Consider the following 24,577-nt stretch of genomic DNA (forward strand, 5'->3'; position numbering starts at 1 on the left):
TTCTTTCTGTTACTTGGGCATTGTTGGTTTTCGGTGCAAAAATGCTTCTCAGAAAATTTAATTGTTTTTTGCTTCAAAGAAAAAAAGTGTTTTTACTTCAAAAGTCAATTAACGCTTTGTTATTGATATTTCACTATTAGTATTTATTCTTTTAAATTTTAATTTTAAATTTTGATTCTTTCAATGAAAATTTTATTTATTTTAATTAATTATTAATTTAATTTTATCATATATTATTTTTATCAATTTTGTCCTTATTTATTTGATTCTTATTTTTTTTCTTAGCTTTTTTATAAAAATTTATTGATTTTGAATTTTATCCTCTAATCCAAATTTATAGTATATTGTTTTTTCTAGTTTGATCCTTATTTTAAAAAAAAAATTATTTTATTAAAGTTATTTTTATTTTCAGTTTATTGAAAAATTTATAGTTGCCCTCTAATTTATTTTTTATTTTTATTTTCATCTTTGTACTTTTAATTACCACATTTTATTTTAGATCCTTTTGTGCAAATAATTTTTTCCCATGATTTCACCCTTTAGTATTTGATTTGTTTAGGACTGGACTTCATTATTTTTATGTATGTGGTGTTTTTGGTCTAATGACCCGGATTATATGTTTGAGAAGCTAACGCAAATCGACATCATTTTTTTCTTTTCTGAATTCATAGTTCGATAATAGTTTTTTTTTAATTTAAAAATAAAAAAACCCATAATTCGATATTAATTGCTATTTGTTATGTTTTTCATCTTCTTTTGATTTGTTTTCAATTCATCCATAATCATTTAGTTTATTTAATTTTTATATAAGATTTTATCTTCATTCTTTTGATTTTTTTTTATCCTTTTACTAATTGAGTTTCTTTTCAATTGCATTCATAGTATTTGATTTCAATTTATTTTATGTTAAATTTGATCCCCGTTCTTTTTATTGCTGCTTATTTTGTTTAGGACCCTTTTTAATTGCATTTGTTTTTGTAATTTCATCCCTCAATATTTTTTTTATAGAAGATGTTTTTTTTTTTTTTGCCTTTTATAGGGTTAGTCCCAACATCATAATCAGGATCACGAGTTTCAAAAGTTAACACAAGTTAACTTTAATCTTTTTTAGGTTATCCTTCTATAAAATTGATTTATTTTTAATTCCATCATTTAACATTTAATTTTTTTAAAATTAATCTTCATATATTTTTTTAAAATTTAAGATTATCTCAATTCAAAAGCACAACATTCATAACACGTGGGATTTTATTACCAAGGAAATTATAAATTAGTTTTTATAATTTTACAAATTAAATTAAATAATCTATTTGGTTTTGAAAATAATTAATTAATCCTTGTAATTTATATCTATTTGTTACTTGATTTTATTTTAAGAAATATAAAAAAAATAGATAATATGTGTGATTGACAAGGAATAAAAGGATATTTTTTAGAATAGAGAAATATCAAATTAAGCATAGCACTGATCGTAAAAAGATTAATTAATTATTTTCCTCATGATTATTCTAGCAACAACTTTTGTTGATCACCTAACTTCATCAAATCCAGTCAACTCATAGTTTTGATCAAAACAAGGAGAGAAAAAATGAACTGAACACAGAAGTGGCCCTTGCTCTTTTCACGACTAGCAGAGCAATTCTGTGGCAGTCCCTAAGCTGTTTACTGGGTTTTTTCTTCCACGACTTCAAGTTACCATGATTTCTATCAAATTTAATTATTTTCTGTGACTGAATTGGGTGAGCAGATAACAAAGGAATGAAGACTATTGTAACAATCACCCTGTTCAAAAAGATGATAGAACAGCCCACACAGATCACTCACAGCATCTGTGTCCAATGGAATAACTTCTTTTAACTTCGTTCTTTGCAAGAAGCTTCGAGTTTAAGAATCAACATGTCAGAGACAGCACATGGAAATTAGGGCTTTGGCTTTGTCTATCCATCAAGCAAACAAACTCGTGAGTAATGATGTCAGTGTTACACAATTTAGTGTTTTCCAAGTAAATTCATCCATCAGAGCATTGTCAACAAAGAAAAACTAGCATCTCCCAACTATCAGATTGGAGTGAAGATATGACCGAGGATAGCAATAATGTTATATTACTTCTTTTAGCTTCTGAATAAGAAATGGATGAGCCTAATTCGAATAGAAGGATCGCATTTCACCTCTAATTATTGCTCCTTGCAGCTCCTGGCAACATACTTGCTAGGGATGGAACTCCTTGGTTTCTCATTTCTTCTTGTGCTCTCTTCATTTCTTCAGGATCTGTTGTCAAACATAAACAGATTAATACGGTTGGTAAGGAAAGAAAAAAAAAAACAGCGGAATAACATGTCATCTATAGCAGTCGAGTTTCCAAGTCTGGCATAATGTTGTGGAAAGCTCCACTAATCTTCAAATGTGCATTTGGTCATATAATACATGAAAAGACAAGCTCCAAAAAAATATAAAAACATGTGTAATGGAAGCCCAGGTTCATGTCAACAGTCACATAAACAGCATGTTGTCAAACTCGTTGATAGAAGGTTGAAGGAAAATGGGCATGTGAAAAAAGGCTTGTCCAAGGAGTCTTGCATGTGAAAGCTACATGTTTGAAAATCACACGAGGCCAGAAAATAATTAAAACAAATTAACATACTTGGAGCTCAAGAGGTCACAAATTAAAGATTGAGAAATGGTAAAACTATGTCATTTCACTTGCTAGAAATACTCAAATAAGATTTTCTTGATAATTTGTACGGGAAAATAATGTCTATGGCTGAATGTGTCAAGAATATCAAACATGAAAATGAAAAGAATCAATGCATGTGAAAAAGTACTAGCCATATAAATGGCTATTTAAAATCCTAAAATTCCAGAATAGGAACACAATTCTCCATGACTTCCTGAACCAGTTACAGCAAATTAGTGGATAATGGATGCAGCGGAGTAAAAATCATGTTCTTCTGCCGGTCAAAACATTGCATTATTAGGCAGTACTTCACCTCATAAACCCGTCAAGTGACATTATGCATTCAAAAAATCAAATCTATGAGCCAAGTCAACTATCAAGTCTAGTGCAATTCCTCGAAGCCATGCAATTTGTGAACAAGAGTACTTTACCCATGTTTTCCATTAATTTTGGCATCACAAACATAACCAACACCATAAATCCCATCATGAGACCCATCGGACTTTTGACAAGAGACATTATGGAGAAGGGCTCCCTAATCTGCAAGAGAATAAGATATTTGGCGAAAAGGTAGGTTAGTAATTCCTTAAATAACTATATCAAGATGAATAGAGAGAGAAGGATCAACCTCATAATACTGCTCTTCCTTTAATGGCTCTAATACCATTTCACTCAGACTCCTCCTTTTCTCCGTTAGTGTTGCCTGAACCTTACCCGGGAATCTAGCACTAACATCGACTCGGACCTAAATGTTTTAAAGAAAATTCAATAATGGGAATATAATACTACATGATAATTCACTAATCAAACTTTACAGATTGAAAGACTTACTGGAGAAAAGAAATAGCCGGTAGCAACCACTTCAATTAAATGGGTCCCCGCTGGCACATTATGACTTTTAATAGACAAGTCAAGGAATGAAGTAAGTAGAGAGTGCTTATTAGCATCCCCTTAATGCTATAACATCCAAGTTTACATGTGAATACAGTTACTCGGTCAAACCCTCAGCACAAATACCCCCAAAAACCTACAACCAATGGAAATGGGTATGGTTTTCAAATAATTGATTTGATTAAATTACTAAAAGGGCATATGAAGAGTTGAATCATGCTATTTAAAAAAAGCATGCCAAAGCTATCACCGAGTCAAGTTCGAACGGAACCATGCATAGAAGAAGGAAAAAACAGTAGGATACAATGAAAAATATCCATCAGGCCTCAGAAAGGTAACATGTTGGCCACCATTTAGTATAACTTTGACATTGGATATCTTTCCATGACCTCCAAGTCCTTTTGCATCAATACCTGCTTAACAAATTCAGGAAAAATCTAAGATGAACTAAAAAAGAAAGAAGGATACAAATAAGAAACATAGATGTAAGAAGTACACAAAACAAAATATACTCGTTAATGCTGTTCTAGACAAAAATAAGCCACAAATCAACAATCTATTGATACTATCTTCGCCGAGGCAGAATAATATTTGACCTTGCGCAGGCTAACTAATCCGTGCCATAGTTTCACATTATATACATTACCAACATTAGTGACAAAATCATAGTGATATAGTTTATTTTGCAAATTCTACTTCGCAGACAGAGGATGGACTTCTGCTTCTAAAGAAATCATTATCATGACCTTATGCTATGCATCGGTTTACTCTCACCTTTCCCCACAAAAAAGAACTCTTTTTCACAATCGAACTAAGATTAACAACAATTCACCAAGGATGGACTAGAACAATTAAATTCACACGAATCCCCGACCAAGATCCCAACATCAAAATCCATCATCCATTAATACCCTCATAAAACAACAAACAACTCCTTTCTACCGTAGATTTTACACATTTCTCAAAACAAGAGCAATAGGATTTAGAACTAATTTGGGCATCCTAAAAATGGCCCACAAAAGGTCTCAACAAACCCGAAATTTTTTTACCAAACAGACCAAGAAAAAGACACCATCTTAAAAATAAAATTATTGACTGGAGTATTGAGTTTAAGGAACATAACAAGAAAAACTTAACATGGAAGAAACACGTAAATTGCACAAAATAATTACCTGGGATCTTCACTCTACCGTTGATTGCGTAACCATCACCAGAAGACCTGGTAATAATGAAAACAATAACTTAATTAATATCAAAATAAGCAATCAACGTAAAAAAAAAAAAAAAGAGAAACCTTACCCAGATGAAATTGCGAGGGATGGAGAGAGAAGAGAGAGGCATAGTTGAACGACGAGGAGGAGAATCACCGGTTTCGATCTTACAAACGATGCCATGATAGCAGCTTAAAATCAGAGAAAGCTTCAAGCCTCCAGCAGCTGACAAAAACTAGATTCAGTCCTTTTAGAAAAATAAATAGATAAATAAATAAATTTTGTGTGGTTTATTGTTCATTTGTTCTGATGTAATTACTAATTAGACAATAATCCTTATTTTTACCGGTTTTCGTTTTTAATATTTGCAAAAAAGAAGTTTTCTATCAATGTGGGCCTAAGCCCATAGTGCCATGGCATTAAACCAAGAAAGTTACAAAGCCATTTTAGCCCAAAATATTAGTACAACTGCACAAGTGAGTTGGGGAAGTACAAAAAAAAACAATTTTTTTTTTTTGGGTTTTATATTATTCTTTTCATATTATAATTAAATCCACTCCGATTTGGTGAAAAAAAAACGATATAAAAAACCAGCCATGATGCTACAATTATTAATAATTGCGTTTTGTTGTTAATTTCTCTCTCAAGTTTCTATGTAAACCATCCAATCTAGATTAAAGAAATGAATTTATTCATTTATGTTTGAATTATGGTAAGATGTTTTTATTTAAAAATATATTAAAATATACTTTTTTATTTTTTAAAATTTATTTTTAACATAAGTAACTCAAATCATCCAAAAAAACAAAAAAATAATTTGAAACAAAAAAATTCAATTTTTTTTAAAAGTACATTTTAACTACAAAAACAAACACCTCTTTAAATTAATTTGAAAATAATACATGACCCTTAAATTAAAGAAGAAAAGGAAGAAGAAAATAACTTTTAGAAGGTTTCTAGTCTAGTCACTCTATGGGTGTTAATTCCGATTTTTTGCTACAGTAATTGCATTTTGCACATGTAGTAAGAGCAACGGTATATTAACAATATACTAAAAGGGTTCAGTATTTTTATTATTATTTATATAGTTATAAAGTATTATATATTGAAGTAGTCTAATAGTAACGGAAAAGAGAAGAAATTATTTTTTTTGTTGCGATGCATTTAACATTAAAAAATAATTAAAAAAAATAATCAGCATAAATTATGATGGGATTGCTGACCATGAGAAAGAGGCACCTGGAACTCGTCACTATTAGGCAGCAGCTCGGGGCTGCTCTTAGCACCATCCATTCTCGAAAGGACAGTCTCAATTGCATTACCTTTCCGAGGCTACTACTATAATGGAATTGAAGGACAATCCGAAGGGTAGACAACCTGAGATTTGAACCCAGGCAGGGGTAAGGGCAAGGGTCCCCAAGCTCGAGGCTAGATTTGAACACATAATCACTTTTGAGCTTCTAGGAACCGATTCGAGAGGGGGGAAAAAGGCTCTAATCAATCACAAGGTCGAATCTCGAGTCTCTGAATCAATCCAATCAACCATTATTATTGAGACTACAACACTTTGCTCGTCACCCAGCCAAACTCAACAATGTCAATAAGATGATTAAAAACCTTGTTGAGCCGAACAAATTTAGTAGGATTATTGTTTTGTCCATTTCAACTCGAAACCACGACGACAAGCTCTAAATTCTAAATTTTCTAAATTAACCTGTTAAACCAAAATTGATTTTAACAACTATACTCTCGAGACTTGAACCTACATATTAACTTCGACATGTAACGAACAATATAAAAAAAAATTACACCGAGCATCCTAAGATTTGATATTTTTCAACCTGCCTATTAACTTAAATTCTTTTCGGCGACCACCTCTTTCAACGGCAGCCACCAAAGTCACGCCGCCAATCACAGTATCACTAGCTCGTAACGCCAACAAAACATGAGCCTCATCAACAACGACCTATTTCAATGTTAGCCACCAGAGTCACGCCGAACACAATATCACTACCTCACAATGTCATCAACGACATTACCATCAACGACAACAACTACATGAAAAGGAGAGAGAATAGAAGAGGGATGAATCTTAAAGTTGTCAAATCTCCCTCCATATGCCTCCGTTTGCCTCACCACCGACCAAGAAAGAAAAAAGAATTAACGATGTACCCAATCCTCTAGGTGACCCTCTAACAAGCGGTGGCGTACAACCACCATCTTTGCAGTTAATGGATTCTTTGGTTTTCAAAATATTTTATGGTATGTTATTCAGTATTGTATAGTTGTAGTGCACTGCAATAATGAAAATTTACTATTGAAATTGATCAGATCTGTATACAAAATAAAAAGTTTAATATTTAAAATATTGGTTGCAAAGTAAAAAAAAAAAAACAGAGAATATTTTTTCCTTCGAACAAAAATGTGTTTTACAATTAGGCACCTCCCTCCAACAGACATGATCATCCCAAAATACAAAACCTGTGGTTTACATTTACACATGCGATGACGATACATTTGTGTAACAACAACACATATCGAGGATCAATCAAACTGGAGAAGAAAGGCCCTGAGAAAAAAGCAGGATTGCTTTAGGCCATGATTTCACTGAATGCTATAACCCTAACTTTTTCGAGAACCAATTAGAAAGATTAGCTATCACGAACCCAACAAAAACCTGCAGCACATGACAAAAGAACATCAAATTGATAGGATCACACTGTCATTTATTCCGCAAAGACTCAACTAACAAACTCCAGCTCCTGTCTAAAAAACAAGGCAACGGGTCATTTAATCAAGCAATACCCAAATGCCATCATCACTTTGTAACAAAAGATTTTATATGCATGGGAGTGATGACCAGACAGTTGTTACTAAACTAGTAGCAGCTTTCCACCCTTTTCATCATAAGATGGAAGGAGAAGAAAATGACACAGACATTAGCTAAATCTCAGCACTTTAATTTGTGGCAGATATAATGAATACTAATCTTTTTCCATGATGTCGAAGAAACTTAACTCAGAAGCACTTTTATGATAATGGAATTCATTACCTGAACAGAACCAAGGATGTAAATTGCTGAATAATGACGGCCATGAATCACCATATCAGCTAGCATAGCAAGAGGGATGGTGAGGGACATGCCCAAGGTGGCCACCAATGGAGTTGTCCATACAACACATAATGCCCTAGCAGGAGCAAAGCAACTTTAGCATGAGAGGCTAGAATGATGAATATGAAGCAGTGATATAAAGACGGGTTGCTTTCATGTACCAAAAGTAGTCAGAGAGGACACTTCCAACAAAGCCGTTGGCAAGAACTATTTCATCCAGTTTAGCAGAGTGAGGGATTGTAAACTTGGGTTCAATTCCCAAGGCTGTCAATGGCCAAACTGACAGACCAACAGAAAACAATGATTCAGTCAGTTAGGATATGATACATCCAGGCAAAGAAAACCCAAGAGGAAAAGAGAACGACGAAATCAAAATGATAAATTGTTTTTAATTCAGATTTATTGCACATCAAAACATCAATATAAAAAAAAAAAAAAAAAAGATTGAATCAAGGCTTGAAACGGAAACCAAATGCAGAACAGAGCCATCACCACACAAATTGAGAAGTAAGACAAGATTGCTTTAAGAATATCAATATCTAAACTCCAGGTCTGTAATGACAAAAATAAAGTTTCTTAGTTGAACTAGTAAGTCTATCTGAGGTTGAATGATGACTCCGCAAATGACTAGTATTCTGTGCCTAAATCATCAAATCACATCCTAGAAAGCCATGATCCCAAGATTCTAACTGGTCTTATGCATTGTTACTTCACCCAATAAAAGGACATTGAACAAATAACACATCTTACCAAGCCACCACAGAGCTACTAGAGTAAACAATCCTATATATCCGAACAACTTTTGCACATCAACCCTTTCTCCTTCTTCTCCAGCAAACTTTTTAAGAAGAACTGCAGCAATGATCGAAAAGTGAAACACTAACACTAATTTGGCAGAATTAAATTAGAACAATGACCACCTATGTCTATTGGGACAAAATATATGAAGCAATCAAGTGAGCCAACCTGTAAATAGTCCGTATGACATGGCTGAGAGAAGCCCAAAAAGATCCCCAACAAGAGAGCGTTTGCCATTTCTAAACACAAATATCAACCATCAATGCCCACAAATGAAGTACACAGAGAAAGCTTATTAAATAATAGCTGCTCAGATAAAACATTTCAAATTTGATGAAGTTATAATCCTGCATTAGATGCTACTGCACGTAGAGCAACCACGGTATTTGCATCAAATGTGTTGAAGTATCAGTAGACTATTTGACTCAGTGCTCTATAATATTTTCAGTGCAGGTAACATTCACCTTAGAAGACAAACAAACCTTAACTATCACTTTTCTGTTCATACTTTAGAAAAAATGAACTGGGAACCTGAATTGGAAAGTCTTTTGGTGCATTACTAGAAAGGTACCTTATAAGGGCACATTGAACAGCACCAATGATGTCCTTATTTCGCTTTATGCTGACAGATAGGGAAGTTAAAAGTAAGGCAGCATAACCAACAAATACAGAGCAGTGGACTTACGCAGAAGCACTTAGTTGTGAGTCATCAGCAGCCCATGTTTTTCCCAAAGTAGTCATGGCAACACCAGCCATGCTCACCAGGACAGCTATCACCTTTGCTGCATTTAAAGAATCTTGACCCAAAAATGCACCAATGAAAAGAGTAAAAAGTCCAGAAGTTGATGACAAAACTGTAGTACTCGCAACACTCGTTCGTGCTAGTGCAGCATTTGATAGGTACTGCCCACAACAAAAGAGGTTAACTAAGAACCTTCTTGAATTCCTGTTAATTTTATGAACTGAAAGCCTTTACAAAAAAGAAGAGTGAACCTAGCATACATACATGGACAAGCAATATAGAAACATTCTTATCTTCGTTTTGTACATGCATTTTAAAGCAATGTTGGTATTTTCCCTTGATCAATATTAGATACATTAAATGGATTGTTATAGTGCCAAAAGGCATAAAGGAAAAGATAATCCTGAAGAAGCCTTACCTCTGTTACAAACCAGATAGGGGCAATATAAAAACCACACATAGCAATTTCTCTGGCTGTGAGCTCTTTTTCATGTTTCAGAACATTCAAATCATCCTTGTGTCTAGAAACTAAAGGCCTTCCTTCTTCTGAAGATGTAAGGTCCAGTTCACTGCCTTTTTTCGTCAAAGCTCCCTGAAGTTCCAGTTCAAAGATTTTGTGACTTAAAGGAGAGCTAAATTCATCGGATGACCCATTTATGTTGGCTGCATCATTACCACTTTTAGAAGTCCGTCGTTTTAGCAGATTACATATCCAGTCTTTAAGGAATGCCAATGGGAGGTAAACCACCATAAGAGAAGCTCCAAGATATGTCACTGCAAATGGTTGCTTATAATCTGCAAAGATATCCTGATGGGCAAGGGCAACGCATTTTTATACCAATACATCATTCATTAGGCCAAAAAACTAAAATGCACGAAAACATTATCATTTAGAGTTTTGTTTCCATAAATTTCAATAAAAACTCAAGCATTCTCTAGCAAACACTAGCACGAACATAATTCCTACGGTTATCCACCAACAATCCATTCCATTGCGAAGAAACCAGACAGTAAAGAAAGATAGTAATCATGTTATTACAGATCTGTGTTGTTTTATATTATATTCACATACATCACTTCCGCTCTTTCCATCACCAGCTCGACTAAATAACCTACAATTATTTGCCTGATAATTTTTATTTTCTGCAAAATTCGGCGTTCCCCTTCTTTTCACCTCATTTCTTAGTAAACCAAAGAATCTTTCACCGAAAAAACTCCCAAACCACCCATCAAATGTAAAAGGGTGAATCAATACAGCTAAGTTTTATAATTAAGCAATCTCAAAATTGAATTTTTAATACAAAAATGTATTTGTTTCACAACAACAATTCCAATAACAACAAAAGAAAAAACAGCCATAGCATCTCAGGCAAAACAAAACAAAAGCAAATGCTGATTTCAAGTTTCAACAACTGGGCCAATTGCATAAACCCTGAGATAACATGAACATAATGTGCATATACACATCTAATCAACGACTCACAAATTTAACCAAAACACATACGCAATTCAATTCCCAACAAAAAAAAAAAGGGAAAAATATGTGAAAAAAACAAAGTTAAAATTACCTGGGTAACTTCAGCAGAGGTGACCCATATAATAACAACAGCAGCTATCAAGAACAAACCAGCTTTATATCTCCAACCCATGAATGTTTCACAGATTTAACAAAATCCCAGATAAAGAAAAACAGCCAAAGAATTTAAGAGATCTGCAAAATTTCTCAGATCTTAATTTGGGTATGTACTGGTCACCGACAACGTTCGTAGGTATAATCAACTGTAGTTAATGACTATAAAATCTTGCAAGAAAAACGGAAGGTCAAGGGTGATGTTATATCCCTCTCTCAGGCTTGGCAGGCCTGTGCTTCGATGCTTAACCAGGCGGCTGGTGTAAATTGCGAGTTAAGAAACAGAAAACAAAGGAAGAGATTCTTGCCAATTAAGAGAGAATTAGCTTGGGAAAAAAAAAAAAGGGAGGGAGCAAAGGTAGAGAGAGACGTTTAATTTGTTAGATATTATTATTTTTTTCTTTTTAAGTTTTGGTGGTTTTTATTGTACCGTCAGGTATTTTTCAATCAATTTTTTACATCTAAAGTAAGGGCACCGGGTGTGCTTGTCAACTCATGAAGAAATGTATTACATGCTTTCTTTGTGAGGTACACGTACACCGCACTCGATAAACAAGCACTCTCTAAAATTATCTATTTTTTGAATATTTTCAACACAATTATTTTTAATAGTGTTTGATAGGAAGTCGGGATGTGGGAAGCAAAACGAATTATTTAATTATAGACATTATAGTAAATATTATTGTTGTAATAGCCGTCCAAAAAATCATTAAATTTGGTGTAAGAGATAATCATTGAAGATTTTAATTTCAACACAACATCGAAGTTAAAGTTAAAACATGTATTTATAAGTGTAATTGTGATTATTTTTTAAAATATTTTTTATTTATAAATATATTAAAATAATTAAAGGATTGCTAACTTATTATGGTAAGATAATTAAAGGAAATAGATAGTATTTGTTGTCTCTCAATTTCCTTTTTACTATTTTTCAATTAATTAAACTTTTAAATTGACAAGATTAAGTGCTCATTGATTTCTATCAATGGTTTTAGATTAACGAGACACGTTCACTGCATAGATTATTACTAAATTAGCGGATTTAGTGTGAAATGTAATTAATAAATCAAATAAAAGTTATATTTTAAATACCAAAAAAAGGAAGAAGATAAAGCTACAGCGGTGTTGATGCTGCTGAATGTATCATCCATTTTCATAGTGCATTGGGGGTATATTCTGGCTTATGCTTGTTTTGCGGGATCCAATATCCTTGTTTTAAAGAACGAGATATATATATATATATATATATATATATATATATATATAGAGAGAGAGAGAGAGAGAGATTGAGATTTACGGCCGGTTTGGAGTGTTTTTAGCTTGAAATAATATTAAATTATTTTTTTTACTATTTTATAATAATTTTGATGTGTTTATTTAAAAATAAAAAAAATATTTTAATATATTTTAAAATAAAAAATTATTTTAAAAGACACCATGTACTATAATTTAGGGGTGATTATTTTCGGTTCGGTTCGGTTTTTATTAAAAAACAATAACCAAACTGATTTTTAAAAAAAAAAAACCAAAACCGATTTGGCTCGGTTTTTTCTGATTTGGCTCTGTTTGAGTTCGATTCATTTTTTTTATTTCAGTCTTATAAAACCGAACCGGTCGGTTTTTTCAAAATTTTAATCGGTTTTTTTCACAGTTTGGTTTTTTTGGATATTTTTTTCTGGTTTTCTCGATTTATTTAGTTTTTTGATTTTTTTGCTCACCCCAGTATAATCTCAAACACACATTTATGTAAAGATTGAGTGAAAAATATGTGTGTGTATATATAATAGTTGACCTCTATGTTAGATATTAACAATGCCTTTTTTTGTGGGTAAAAATATCCTTAATTAAGTTTTCATACATCAAATTTCAATTCACTTTTTTTTATAATATAGTAAAAAACATTATGCATTAAAATTAAGATTTTTTTAATAATTTTATTTGTACACAATGACTTAAGCTCAGCTTGGATAACCAAAAAGTAAACATCCATTTTAATTGTCATTGGGCAAATAACTTAAATTACATTATATTAAACTCGACTTGATGTAATAGGTTAATTTAAAAACTTTAAGAGCTAGAGTTTTATTTAAGTTAATTTTTTAGTTGAATTAGATAAGATATTAACTCGACCAGATTTTTATTGACATGTTTAACTTGTCCAAACACAATCCCTAACTTGCCTGTAGCAACACTAAGAATAAAAAAACAAAAATAATGTTGTTTTAATAAAAATGATTTAATTGGGTTCACCTCGTGACCCAAAACGTAACAATTTTGAAATTATAAGGATAATTGGATAATTTATTGAGTTGAAATAGGGTTGAATATAAAGGAAAAATAAACTGAATTGAAAGAAACAATTTTTTATGGAACAATTTGAGGCGGTCTGAGCCTCCCAAGAAAAAAAAATCACAATTAAAAATTTTCCTAATTTGAATTCCCCGGTTAATTAAATCCTATAGCATATGAAGATAGGATTTTCCTTTGAAATTCAAATTTGATTGGACAACAAACTCAATCTTCCAGTGCTTTTGTTTCTGCTTGGTTAAGATTTGTGGGTTTGAGTTATGCGGCTAAAATTTTTTTTTTATCGGCTAAAAAAAACTGCTTGGGCGAACGCTCACTTGGGGCATAGATTCAACTGAAAAAAAATAATTGGTATAATTTAATTATATGATATAAGAATAAATAACAATACTAAATGGGCCAATTTAGACAAAAAAAAAAACCAACAAAAAAAATTAAAAAGCAAACCTACGAAGAATGAGGATAAAATCTTATAGGAAAAAAACACTAAAAACGATATCAAATAAAACAAACTTGGTATGAGACAACAACAAATAAATCAAACAAAACAAACATGGTTCGAGTCAACATGGGTTAAGTTGCGAAACATGCGACGCAACACATGAGATCGGAATAACATATTAAAAGGATGTAATAAAAAAAAATCAATTATAAAAAATAACCTAAAAAAGACTTAGGTCTGCCCGACCAAACCTTTCAAACCAGTGACCCGGGTCCCGAGGCTGAAATCATCTCGTAGAAGGCAAACCTAAAAAAATCATGAAGTCAAATTCTCAACTAGCAAAATATCAAGGGACGAAATTGAAAAAGAAAGTCTGAATAAAAAAGGATCTAAAACAAAACAAATAACAATAACCAAATCTAGAATAAAAATAAAATAAAATAAAATGTTGAGGGATGTTAATAAAAATACTAAAAAATGACCAAAAAAAACAAAATAGAAATAAAAAAAATAAGAACAAAATCTGACAGAAAAAAAAACAATTTGAAAGGATGCTTTAAAACTTTGCATGGCCATGCACATAAATAGAGTAGGAGAGAGAAAAGATAAAAAAAAATTGTCGATACCAAACCAGAGAGATGTTAGTCAGAAGTGTTGTCCAACGATGAAGAAGTTGTCCTGAAAATTAAAACACTATCATGAAAAACTGATATTTGACCACCAAACAACGTTGTCTAAAAAACACGAATATAGCCACGTGTGTTTGTGTAAAAAAAAAAAATATTAACAACTTTTTAATATTAAATATTATTATTTTTTTGCTAAATATCAAAATTAAAATCAGTGTAATGTAGTTATTTTACTGTGATATTAAAAAAGAAAAGTCAAACATGATCCCCCACACCATTTCAATTTTTTTTTTTGCTTTGAAGGGGTATTTTAGTCCATTCAATATAAAAAAATATAACTACCTTAATACACCCACTACCAATTCCAAATTTTTTAACCAGGAAGGGAAAAATAATAATATCAGAAAACCTCATTCCCTTTTAGTTTTTTTTTTTTTAATTTCTACCCAAATATTGATATTCTTGCACTGAAAGCTAGCTCGCATCCCCTTAGTTGACGACGTGTCACAACCTCACCTTGATGAACATGCACCGTCCAATCATTCTTTATGAAAAACCAACTCCATCCTATTTCCACCTCACTTTTCTTGCCTGGGCGAGAAATTCTCCATCTCATTATAGCGTGTCTCATAATATATAATAATTTTTTTAGTTTTTTAAAATTATTTTTAATATTATCATATCAAAATAATTTAAAAATATATAAAAAATTAATATTAAACAAATTTTTTTTATATAGAAAAACACCGCTACCAGACTCTACTCTAAACCGACAGCTATTACTCACACGGAAGCTGATGATAAAACTTTCAAGTAACCACCATGGAATTGGCAGGGCTTCTTTGAAAGGAAGGTGGAGCCCATAATCCGAAAACAAATTAATTACACGCATGGTAGGTATACGTAGAGAGAAGGAATTATAATTATAATTATAATTCAATACAAAATACTTGAAGCATGCTTATCCACAAGAATGCTTTAAATAACAAAATATGTTTTTTTTTTTTAATTTGATACTGCAATTTTTTTTAGTGTAAGGTATAGTTTTTTTTTTAGATTAACGTGGGTATTCGGGTCAGCTTGCGCGTATTAACGACTATATAAATCTCCAGTAACCCTGAAATTTGTAGAATTCAAACCGGTGATCTAGATCTTAATCTGTTTAGGAGTGTGGTTGCGGTTGTTTTTTAAAATGTTTTTTATTTGGAAATAAATTAAAATAAATATTTTTTATTTTTTTAAAATTATTTTAGACATTAGTATATCAAAATGATTTGAAAATATTAAAAAAACATTAATTTGAAATAAAAAAAATAAAAAAATTTAAATTGTTTTAAAAATACAGTGTCGGTGGTGTGGTGCGTCATTCATGTGAATTAGTGTTATTTTTGTTAAATAGAAGGTGGGCAACACATCTTATACTGGGTTCCAGTGTAACATCACTCCGAGGAAGCATGTGCCTGTAATTATTCGACATGCCTATCGAATTATTTTTTTTTATCACATGAAGTTTTGTGACCTGCTCCACGCCTTGTGGATGATAAAATTTATTAAATAAAATAAATCTATCACATCACTTCACTTATAAATTAGATTAATAACCACAAAACACAAATGTAAAATACAATAATTCTATATAATAATTCTTACTTGATGATATATACATTCTATATAATTTTATTTAGGGATAATTACAATAAATCTCATGTTGTTTGGTTCAAATCGAGATTATCCTTTACAATTTTAAAAAATAAATTTTATATCTTGAACTTTATGTGTTCTCACACTTAATATCCTAACAAAGAAGTTAATGTAAAATATCTGATTATTTATAAAATTATCATTATAATCTATTTAGTTGGTTAGTGTTAATATATTAGATAAGTGATAAAATATAAATTGTTTAGTTTATCGTTATATTCTAGACTTTGAAGGAAAATCAAACCTTAAAATGAGAAGAAAAACATTAAAAATAAAGTGAGGAAAAATATGTAAAATATGAAAAAAATCTTATGTCAAACTCTTCATTTACCCCCTTTTATATAATAAATTTTAGAAACTAAAAAGTTAAATAATTAATTCTAGTATCTTTATCAATTTTGATTGGCCACCATAAATCTAGAATTAAACCTAAATATTTTGGTTATAAATTTTTTAAAAATATTAAAAAAAAATGAAGGATGCTGGATTCTTACATATCTTAAAAAAAAATATTATTTTAATATTCTAATATTAAAAATAATTTTTTAAAAATAAAAAAATATTATTTTAATATATTTATATACAAAATATATTTTAAAAAATAACTGCTATGACACTCCAAAATACCATCTTAATACTTTTTTAGTTTTGCATGAGAAATTTGTTAAAGCAAACAACATGTTCGATGAGCTATACATGGTACGGTAGATAATAAATTATTTATGAAACACCTTGATTTTCAAGAAAAGTGTTTAATAGCATTTAATTTTTAAAATAATATATATATATATATATATATATATATTGAAAAAAATAATTTTGATATTAGAATATTAAAAAAAATTTAAAAATATAAAAAAATTAATTTAAAACAAATAAAAAAATAAATAAACTTTAATTTTTTAAAAATATTTTTGAAACATGAAAACTATCAATGTTTCAATAAACTTATTCTCGCATCCACAGTTTAGAAAAGAAATGAGAGAAAAATAATGCAAGAAATTAAACTCACTACTGTACAGCAAAGACTTGGTGAGTATTACAGTAGTCATGATGAAGATTGACTGGTTCTGGAGGCATCTTCTTGTGGAAAACCTAAACCAATGAAAATTTAAACGAAACCTTGCTCTGCTTTTAGACGTAAGACTTGGAACTCCACCATTCTCTTTACCTTTTCTTACCGTATCAAGAGGGGAGGTCAAAATTAACTCTAACAGGTATAGTTTAATTGATCATGTTCTGAATTTATTTTAAAAATTATTAGTTAGAGTTTTATAAATCTTAGAGCTATTAGAGACTTACATGGTCGTTAACTTCAGGGTCCGTGAGATTAGTCGAGATATGCACAAGCTGACCCGAACATCTACGTTAATTTTTTTTTATAAAAAAGTGAGGCAAATAGATCAAATACAGCCTGATTAATTTTTATCTAGTGTTAGGGCAGTAATTATTAAGATTTTGGTTTTGATTTGGGTAAGATACGAAGAAGAAAATTTTTAGAGAGAAAATAATTTTCAAAAAGAGAGAAATTGTGCTTGGAGGGAGATTTTTTTATTTTGTTGGATTTTTTATATTCAAAATATATGAAGGTTGATTCATCAAATCTTAAAGTTTTTGTTGACCCATAATGTAAAATATAATTTTTCACTCATAATTTACACCCAAACTACAAAAGTTTTTTTGTTTTTTTAACTATCCTTTTATTTATTTATTTAAGTAAGATGAACCTCGGATAAGCATGCAATTAAGACTCAATGACTACTTATTAATAGAGACTCACTAGTTAAACATGTGGCTAATAAAAATGAAGGATGGTGGATTCTTGCATATCTTGATTCATAGAGTTAGGATATTCTAGTATATCTCACTTGTTCTTATTTTTATTACTTTTTTTTTTTATACTATTTAATAATACAATTAAAAAAATTACAATGAAATTAATGAAGTTTGATCGGGTAGCTCAACCGAGTTTCAACTTGAGTTTAGTTAGGTTATAACCCAATCAAGATGTTTTAATTTAGTTAAATCATAGTTGAATTGAAATAATTTTTATTTTTACTTTTTTTATAAGTATATAAATTATAAATTTAGATATGGATATTTAGTAGAGATTAAAAAAAAAACTATCATTAAAATGTCAATAAGTTATACAAGATAATTTTTTAAATATTTTACAGATATTTTACAAATGTTTTTGAATATTATATATATATATATATATTGATTTTATCGACGTCTAGAAAAAACAGGAAAAAAAAGGAATTATTCGGCTTCACGCAATTAATCTAATGCAATTACTTAATACTAACATGGCAATAGCGGATTGGTGAATCTCTATTCCTAGCAAATTGCTCTGGAAACTTTGAAAACAACAACTGCTCTAACTGTTTGCTGGCATCTTACTCTTGAGAAAAGGTCACCGTTTATAACTGTCAAAGATCTACAACAGCTTCTGTCTTACAACCTCTGTCTTTGTCTCTCTTCCGTTCCGTTCTGTTCTTCGTCATTGATTCAGGTACCCCTCCTGTCTTTCAAAGCTTTCTGACTCATCTCTGCTTCGATATAGTAAGGAGGACTCGTGTTTATTTCTGCAACCTTTTGATTTTATTTTCTTAAAGATTGCTTGCAAAAAACTTTATAGATTGTGGATTTTTTTTTCTATGGCTTTCTCATCGTTACGAGTTAAGAATGAAAGCTTGTAATTGATTTTATATTGAAGTAACAATTGCAGAGTTTTCTTGATTTGATTCATGAATCAAAATTTGTAAACCATAGAGGTTAATGCAGTGCAATATAGTTATGATGGGTAGATCTGAAATGCAAGGAAGTTGCTTCCTAGAGAAAAAGAGAAGAAAGAAGCCTAACTAATTAAGGGTCAAACAGTTCAATTTTTTTTTAATGATGATTTGGACTTCCTAATTTGGGTTAGTTTAGTCTTACTATTAGTCTATATGTTTTCTTTGCTGTAGTTGTACTTACTGGATTTATTAGGTTGTGTTTCCCAGGGATTGCTCTTGCAAAGAATATGCTGCTGGCTTCTAGGTTATTGCGGTTGCAATTGTTTCGATTTGTAATTATATTAGTTTTAGTCTTGAGCTATGTGGAAAATGGGAATGCGGGTTTAACGAGCACTTTTGTTCGTACTCAATGGCCAGCGGCAGATATCCCTCTTGACAATGAAGTTTTTGCAATTCCAAAAGGTTATAATGCTCCACAGCAAGTGAGTCTTGCACATTTTACTGAATTTTAGTTGAAACCCTTTTTTTTTTGTTGAAGTTAATTATGACCTGATTAGTTTGTTGATTGTTAGGTCCACATCACTCAAGGTGATTATGATGGGAAGGCTGTAATAATCTCTTGGGTTACGCCTGATGAACCGGGTTCAAATTCTGTGAAATATGGCACTTCAGAGAATAGTTATGATTTTAGTGCTGAGGGCACTGTTACTAACTACACCTTTTACAAATATAAGTCTGGCTACATCCATCACTGTCTTGTTGATGGGCTTGAGGTAAAATATTCAATTGAACTATGATTTTGTTTCGCTTTTTGAATGGTCTCAGTTTTGAGGATTAACATTTCTGTCTTTTTAGTATGATTCCAAGTATTACTACAAGATCGGAGAAGGTGACTCCTCTCGTGTGTTTTGGTTTCAAACACCTCCAGAGATTGATCCAGATGCTTCCTACACATTTGGAATTATTGGTAAGATATTTTGCTGCTTTTTAAGAATAACCAAGTTGAATTTTGTTTCTGAATACCTATTGGATTTTGCTTTAGCAAGATATTTTTCAACCAACAGTCCATTGTTTCAATATCAGGTAATACGATACTGACAATGGAATGCGGTGGTTGGAAGAACATGTTTCTTAGTTTTGGACCACATGTTTTTATATTTTTCTCACTATGTATTGGTTTTTGTATATTTTTAGGTGATTTGGGTCAAACATATAATTCTCTTTCCACTCTCGAGCATTACATGAAGAGTGGGGGACAGAGTGTTTTGTTTGCTGGTGATCTCTCTTATGCTGATAGATATCAATATGATGATGTTGGTATTAGATGGGATTCATGGGGCCGTTTTGTCGAGCAAAGTGCTGCATATCAACCATGGATTTGGTCAGCTGGGAATCACGAGATAGAGTACATGCCAGAAATGGTAACCTTAAACTTCTTCACCTTATGTTTTCTTTTCTAGTTTTTATGCTCTTGCCATTGATCTATTGTTTCTAGTTTTATTAATTCTCTAGTTTCAACACATGTCTAATCTTTGGCATTTTTGTTGTTAATGTATCCTCTTTGCTTTAATGCTTGTCAACTCACACACAAATCCTCTTGTTCCAGGAGGAAGTCCTTCCATTTAAATCATTTCTGCATAGATTTGCCACCCCTCATACAGCCTCAAAAAGCACCAATCCTCTTTGGTATGCTATACGCCGTGCATCTGCTCACATCATTGTCCTCTCCAGCTATTCTCCATTTGGTAATCCTTAATTCACTATGTTTAGGCAGGAAGTAGCTAGTCTATTCCAAAACTTAGATGATACTATCTGCTTAAAATTTGCTGGTTTCTTACCAAAGTAGATGCAATGGCAACTGTTATTGACATTTTAATGATTTCTATTCTTAGTTCATATTTCAAAAGACTATTTGATGTTACTATAAGTCGAATGTTTTCTGGTCGTAATGAATTTGCAAATATTTTTTATTCAGTAAAATACACTCCTCAATGGATGTGGCTTAGAGAAGAATTGAAAAGAGTCAACAGGGAGAAGACACCTTGGCTCATTGTTGTTATGCACGTGCCCATCTACAACAGCAATGCAGCCCACTATATGGAAGGTGAAAGCATGCGTGCAGTCTTTGAAAGCTGGTTTGTTAGATCCAAAGTCGACTTCATTTTTGCTGGTCATGTTCATGCATATGAAAGATCAGTATGTACTTTCCTCTTTTTTATGCCTTATAGACCTATCAATACATCATCATATAGGTATGTAGCTAATCAATTTGTATATTTGTACCTTCCTCTTCCACTAAATGGAATTCCCATAAGATCATTCTCTTGAAACTTCACTGAATCCCGAAGAACATTCATTTACAAAGTTTTCATTGGAAAAGAGGAGCTGCTACTTTTTTAAGTAGGTCCTTGGAGATTGCAAACTGGCATGCAGCTCCTATAGTTGAGACCCAACCCAGCCGCATGGTTAAAGAAACAATTTTAGCCCACCCCTGCTATTCATATTCTAAGAAGTCATGTTCATGATGCATGATTATCCTGAAAGTGCCTTGGAGTTGCAACCCCTCATATTCTGATCCTAATGGTGCTGTATATATCGTTTTATGCACCATTTTTTAATTTATCAAGTGTTTCCTTTTCTCATTGAGTATTCTTGATTTACAGTATCGTATCTCAAACATACATTATAACGTGACAACTGGTGACCGTTATCCTGTTCCTGACAAATCAGCGCCTGTGTACCTAACTGTTGGGGATGGGGGAAATCAGGAAGGTCTTGTTGGAAGGTGAGGCAAATCTAATTGTTTAAGCTTAGGAAAATCTAAATAATTCAAATATGGGTTACCTATTAACTGTTGAAATTTATAATTAGGTTCGTCGACCCACAACCAGATTATTCCGCATTCAGAGAAGCTAGTTATGGCCATTCTACCTTGGAGATTAGGAACAGAACACATGCATTCTACCAATGGAACCGAAATGATGACGGAAAGCCAGAAACAACTGATTCTGTGATATTCCATAACCAATACTGGTAAGTGTGATCTCTTTGCCTTCCTTTTGTTCAAGAGTGCTAGATGCTAGTGTTTAGTCATGGTGGTATTTCTCAAGCATCAGACAAGTATTATAGTTGCATTGGGAAGTTGGCATTGTGTACTCGCATTTTTTGAGGGAAGGTAAAGTTTCTAATGAAGATAGAGGAAGTTTTTTCTAAGATACCAAATATCAGATGAGCAACAAAACTGATGCAAAAGTCTTGTATAATACAAGTGATTGATTCATTCATAAGTGCAATATGTGGCTCCAGTATGCCTCCAGTATGCTTTGTGTTTTTTATTTGCTTTCTAAGTTGAAAAAAATAAACACCCTAAAAACCAATTAAACAATGTACATGCAAGTTTGTTACTCTATTCGTAAACATGATGCCAGTAGAATAACTTAATGATCTGCCTTTGAGTAACAGAATATTAATAGCATATGCTTCAAAGTGATGGTTGCACATCATTGGCTATCTGATGTCCATAACTTCTTTCATGAACATGATTCCATTTAGAGCTCTTAATGAATTGTCATGCAGGGCAAGCAATATGCATAGAAGGAGACATCTCAAGGCTAGGGAACATGCTAGTTGCTGAAGATTTTGGATAGAAAGGTTTCATAAATCTGTGCACTTTGTGCATGCCGCGGCAGAGCAGTAATATTTTGCAGTTTGCACTACTATATTATGAAGATCGGGGGATGCTAGCAACCTGTGCTGTTCGCAGAAATATTTGGGATCACTACGTCCTACATTTATAGTAAACGGCCATTTGTTGAATTTGCCAGCATCGAATATATCATTTTAAGGAATTAGTTTGTCAAGTTTCATTTCCTGAAATATTCCTTGATTTCTTAGCTCAATAATGACACATTGTTGGTCACTATCGTTCTCGACTCCATTGTAAATCATCATATAATAAAGTACTATTTTCATTGCTCAGTTTCATTTCTTTTCTTATCAAAAGAACTTTATCAGCAGATGAATCCAAAGAAGAGTATCAGATCCTGCAAAACTCTTATCAGCTCAGCTCTGTGTGCTAAGTAGGTCATCTTTGAGGTCTAGAAAGAGAGGCAACGCTCACACTTGAGGTAATATTCTGAAGACCTTACATCATCGTGATATAAGATTGTATTTGAATTGAGCTTGAAATGGGTAATTGAGGCTTAAATGGAGAATCTTTCCATTGTTTTGAAGTTAGAAATTAATCAAGAGATGAGAGAGCTATGAATTTTTGAAGGAGTTGGTCCCCAAATGAACATCCTTTTGTTTTCTAGGAATGTCCACTAACAATATCTTTAATTCAAAAACTTAATCAAATCTATATATTATCACGCACACAATTTTCACACTGCTAGCAATTAATGTCTCAACAACACAATTGAAAAATATTTATTTTTTTATCTACTTTGCTTACATTATATTAGCCTGAAAAGTCCTAAACTAGATGATTATTTTGCAAATAACACTCACCGTCCAACCTATCACTGTTCTCGAAGAAAGCCAAGATACAATGAAATTTTCCCAGGATCGTCAGCTATATATTTCCATCACCAAGCAATGAAAAATGGAGAAACCATATGATACATGATGCGTTGCAACTGTATATAAAACTTCCACTGATCTCTTGCATTGACCCACACAAGCCGCCAGAGGTAAATTTGGTTTTTATTAAAAAAAGAAGTATTTAAGGAAACTCGACATACTAATCCACAAAAGCGTGGAACAAACAACGTTTGTGTGGCAAGCTAAATCCGGATAAATTCAAATAAAACGATTACATAAAAGGAAAATATAATAATTAACCATGGATTGAGAGGAGCCAATTACTAGTTTTTGCATTGGTTTAAGTAATACCCTAATTAAAAGGCTGCGTGGGTTTCAAAAGAAACTGAATACTACGTAGAGAGTAGAAAACAGTAAGAAGAATATATTTTTCTTCATGCTTCACAACAGAAAATTACTCAAAAAAAAAACCCCAACAAAATAAGATAAATGAATGCATTGTAATTACATGGAGAAATTCTAGAGTACTCATAATTATAATTCCTACAACGTGAAACACATCCAATTTTTCTCTCTCCCCTGTCTCATTCAAATACTTTACAATATTAGGGACTATTTCGTTAGCTAGCAAATACTTTTAGAAGTTCCAGCCTGTGGCTTCGCTACTGAGCACAGAATTGTGTCTCGTGTGTTTGATGTAATTTTCGTATTTCATCTCAAGTTATGTCACTATTGTTATTAAATCTGAACTAGCTAAGGATTTAGTTAGCTTTTCTTTTACGGGTTGGGTGTAAAAAAAGTTAACTCGGAGTAAATTTGATTTGACTTGGTTCGGTTCGATTTAGGTGAATCCCGATTAAAATTCAATTTAATTTTATGTAATTTTTTTTATTAACTTGGATTAATCTGTTTCCTGAATTTACTTGGAATTTCTGTCCACATGTCCCATATATTGATGCAAAGGTATTGGTGTTCATTCTCGTGTCTCCATGAAACCAAGGCTTCTATTTTCGTTCTGTTACCCTATAATCATGAAAATACTGCATGATATTAAGGATGTAATAACATGTTATTATCCCTTTCTCAAACTAATTAATCTGTACTGAATATTGACAGAGCATTTGATGAATTGAAGCAGAAGCTTGTGCATGCCACCATTG

At 31.9% G+C, this 24,577-nt stretch overlaps 3 protein-coding genes across 7 annotated transcripts; 1 reads left to right on the plus strand and 2 right to left on the minus strand.

Annotated features, from left to right (window-relative positions):
• Positions 1 to 1,913: 1,913 nt before the first annotated feature.
• On the minus strand, positions 1,914 to 5,095 carry LOC7465399 (ER membrane protein complex subunit 7 homolog). The gene is made up of 7 exons (XM_002324274.4): positions 4,865 to 5,095; positions 4,738 to 4,784; positions 3,870 to 3,978; positions 3,506 to 3,569; positions 3,303 to 3,419; positions 3,106 to 3,214; positions 1,914 to 2,268 (listed from the first exon to the last, which is right to left on the minus strand). The coding sequence occupies exons 1-7, from the start codon at positions 4,957 to 4,959 to the stop codon at positions 2,171 to 2,173; spliced, it is 639 nt and encodes a 212-aa protein (XP_002324310.1). The 5' UTR covers positions 4,960 to 5,095; the 3' UTR covers positions 1,914 to 2,170.
• A 2,064-nt stretch (positions 5,096 to 7,159) lies between these two features.
• Positions 7,160 to 11,455, minus strand: LOC7458384 (uncharacterized vacuolar membrane protein YML018C). Its single transcript, XM_002324273.4, has 8 exons — positions 10,997 to 11,455; positions 9,847 to 10,236; positions 9,372 to 9,589; positions 8,855 to 8,925; positions 8,639 to 8,740; positions 8,050 to 8,167; positions 7,829 to 7,964; positions 7,160 to 7,453 (listed from the first exon to the last, which is right to left on the minus strand). The coding sequence occupies exons 1-8, from the start codon at positions 11,075 to 11,077 to the stop codon at positions 7,391 to 7,393; spliced, it is 1,179 nt and encodes a 392-aa protein (XP_002324309.2). The 5' UTR covers positions 11,078 to 11,455; the 3' UTR covers positions 7,160 to 7,390.
• Positions 11,456 to 18,460: 7,005 nt separating this feature from the next.
• LOC7458383 (bifunctional purple acid phosphatase 26) lies at positions 18,461 to 22,853 on the plus strand. 5 transcript variants are annotated; one of them, XM_024590384.2, is made up of 10 exons: positions 18,463 to 18,702; positions 19,143 to 19,357; positions 19,448 to 19,648; positions 19,731 to 19,842; positions 20,070 to 20,296; positions 20,482 to 20,620; positions 20,851 to 21,071; positions 21,539 to 21,660; positions 21,747 to 21,908; positions 22,452 to 22,853. In XM_024590384.2, the coding sequence occupies exons 2-10, from the start codon at positions 19,163 to 19,165 to the stop codon at positions 22,507 to 22,509; spliced, it is 1,437 nt and encodes a 478-aa protein (XP_024446152.1). In that variant the 5' UTR covers positions 18,463 to 18,702; positions 19,143 to 19,162; the 3' UTR covers positions 22,510 to 22,853. The 5 variants fall into 5 exon arrangements, with proteins under 5 accessions (XP_024446153.1, XP_024446152.1, XP_024446151.1 ...); XM_024590383.2 differs by having other exon boundaries at positions 18,463 to 18,652; XM_024590382.2 differs by having other exon boundaries at positions 18,464 to 18,702; positions 19,129 to 19,357.
• The last annotated feature ends 1,724 nt before the right edge of the window (positions 22,854 to 24,577 follow it).

Source organism: Populus trichocarpa, chromosome 18 (assembly GCF_000002775.5).
Source record: "Populus trichocarpa isolate Nisqually-1 chromosome 18, P.trichocarpa_v4.1, whole genome shotgun sequence".
Classification (NCBI taxonomy): domain Eukaryota; kingdom Viridiplantae; phylum Streptophyta; class Magnoliopsida; order Malpighiales; family Salicaceae; genus Populus; species Populus trichocarpa.

Excerpts from the sequence above, each read along its gene's own strand:
- LOC7465399 (XM_002324274.4), bottom strand. The coding sequence starts at position 4,959 with ATGGCATCGTTTGTAAGATCGAAACCGGTGATTCTCCTCCTCGTCGTT. Across the intron at positions 3,979-4,737 it reads CGGTAGAGTGAAGATCCCAG|GTATTGATGCAAAAGGACTT; the intron begins GTAATTATTTTG and ends TTTGTTAAGCAG. Across the intron at positions 3,420-3,505 it reads CCGGCTATTTCTTTTCTCCA|GTCCGAGTCGATGTTAGTGC; the intron begins GTAAGTCTTTCA and ends TAAAACATTTAG.
- LOC7458384 (XM_002324273.4), bottom strand. The coding sequence starts at position 11,077 with ATGGGTTGGAGATATAAAGCTGGTTTGTTCTTGATAGCTGCTGTTGTT. Across the intron at positions 8,168-8,638 it reads AGTAGCTCTGTGGTGGCTTG|TTTGGCCATTGACAGCCTTG; the intron begins GTAAGATGTGTT and ends TTGGTCTGTCAG. Across the intron at positions 7,965-8,049 it reads GTCCTCTCTGACTACTTTTG|GGCATTATGTGTTGTATGGA; the intron begins GTACATGAAAGC and ends TGCTCCTGCTAG.
- LOC7458383 (XM_024590384.2), top strand. The coding sequence starts at position 19,163 with ATGCTGCTGGCTTCTAGGTTATTGCGGTTGCAATTGTTTCGATTTGTA. Across the intron at positions 19,358-19,447 it reads GTTATAATGCTCCACAGCAA|GTCCACATCACTCAAGGTGA; the intron begins GTGAGTCTTGCA and ends GTTGATTGTTAG. Across the intron at positions 21,909-22,451 it reads ATATTCCATAACCAATACTG|GGCAAGCAATATGCATAGAA; the intron begins GTAAGTGTGATC and ends ATTGTCATGCAG.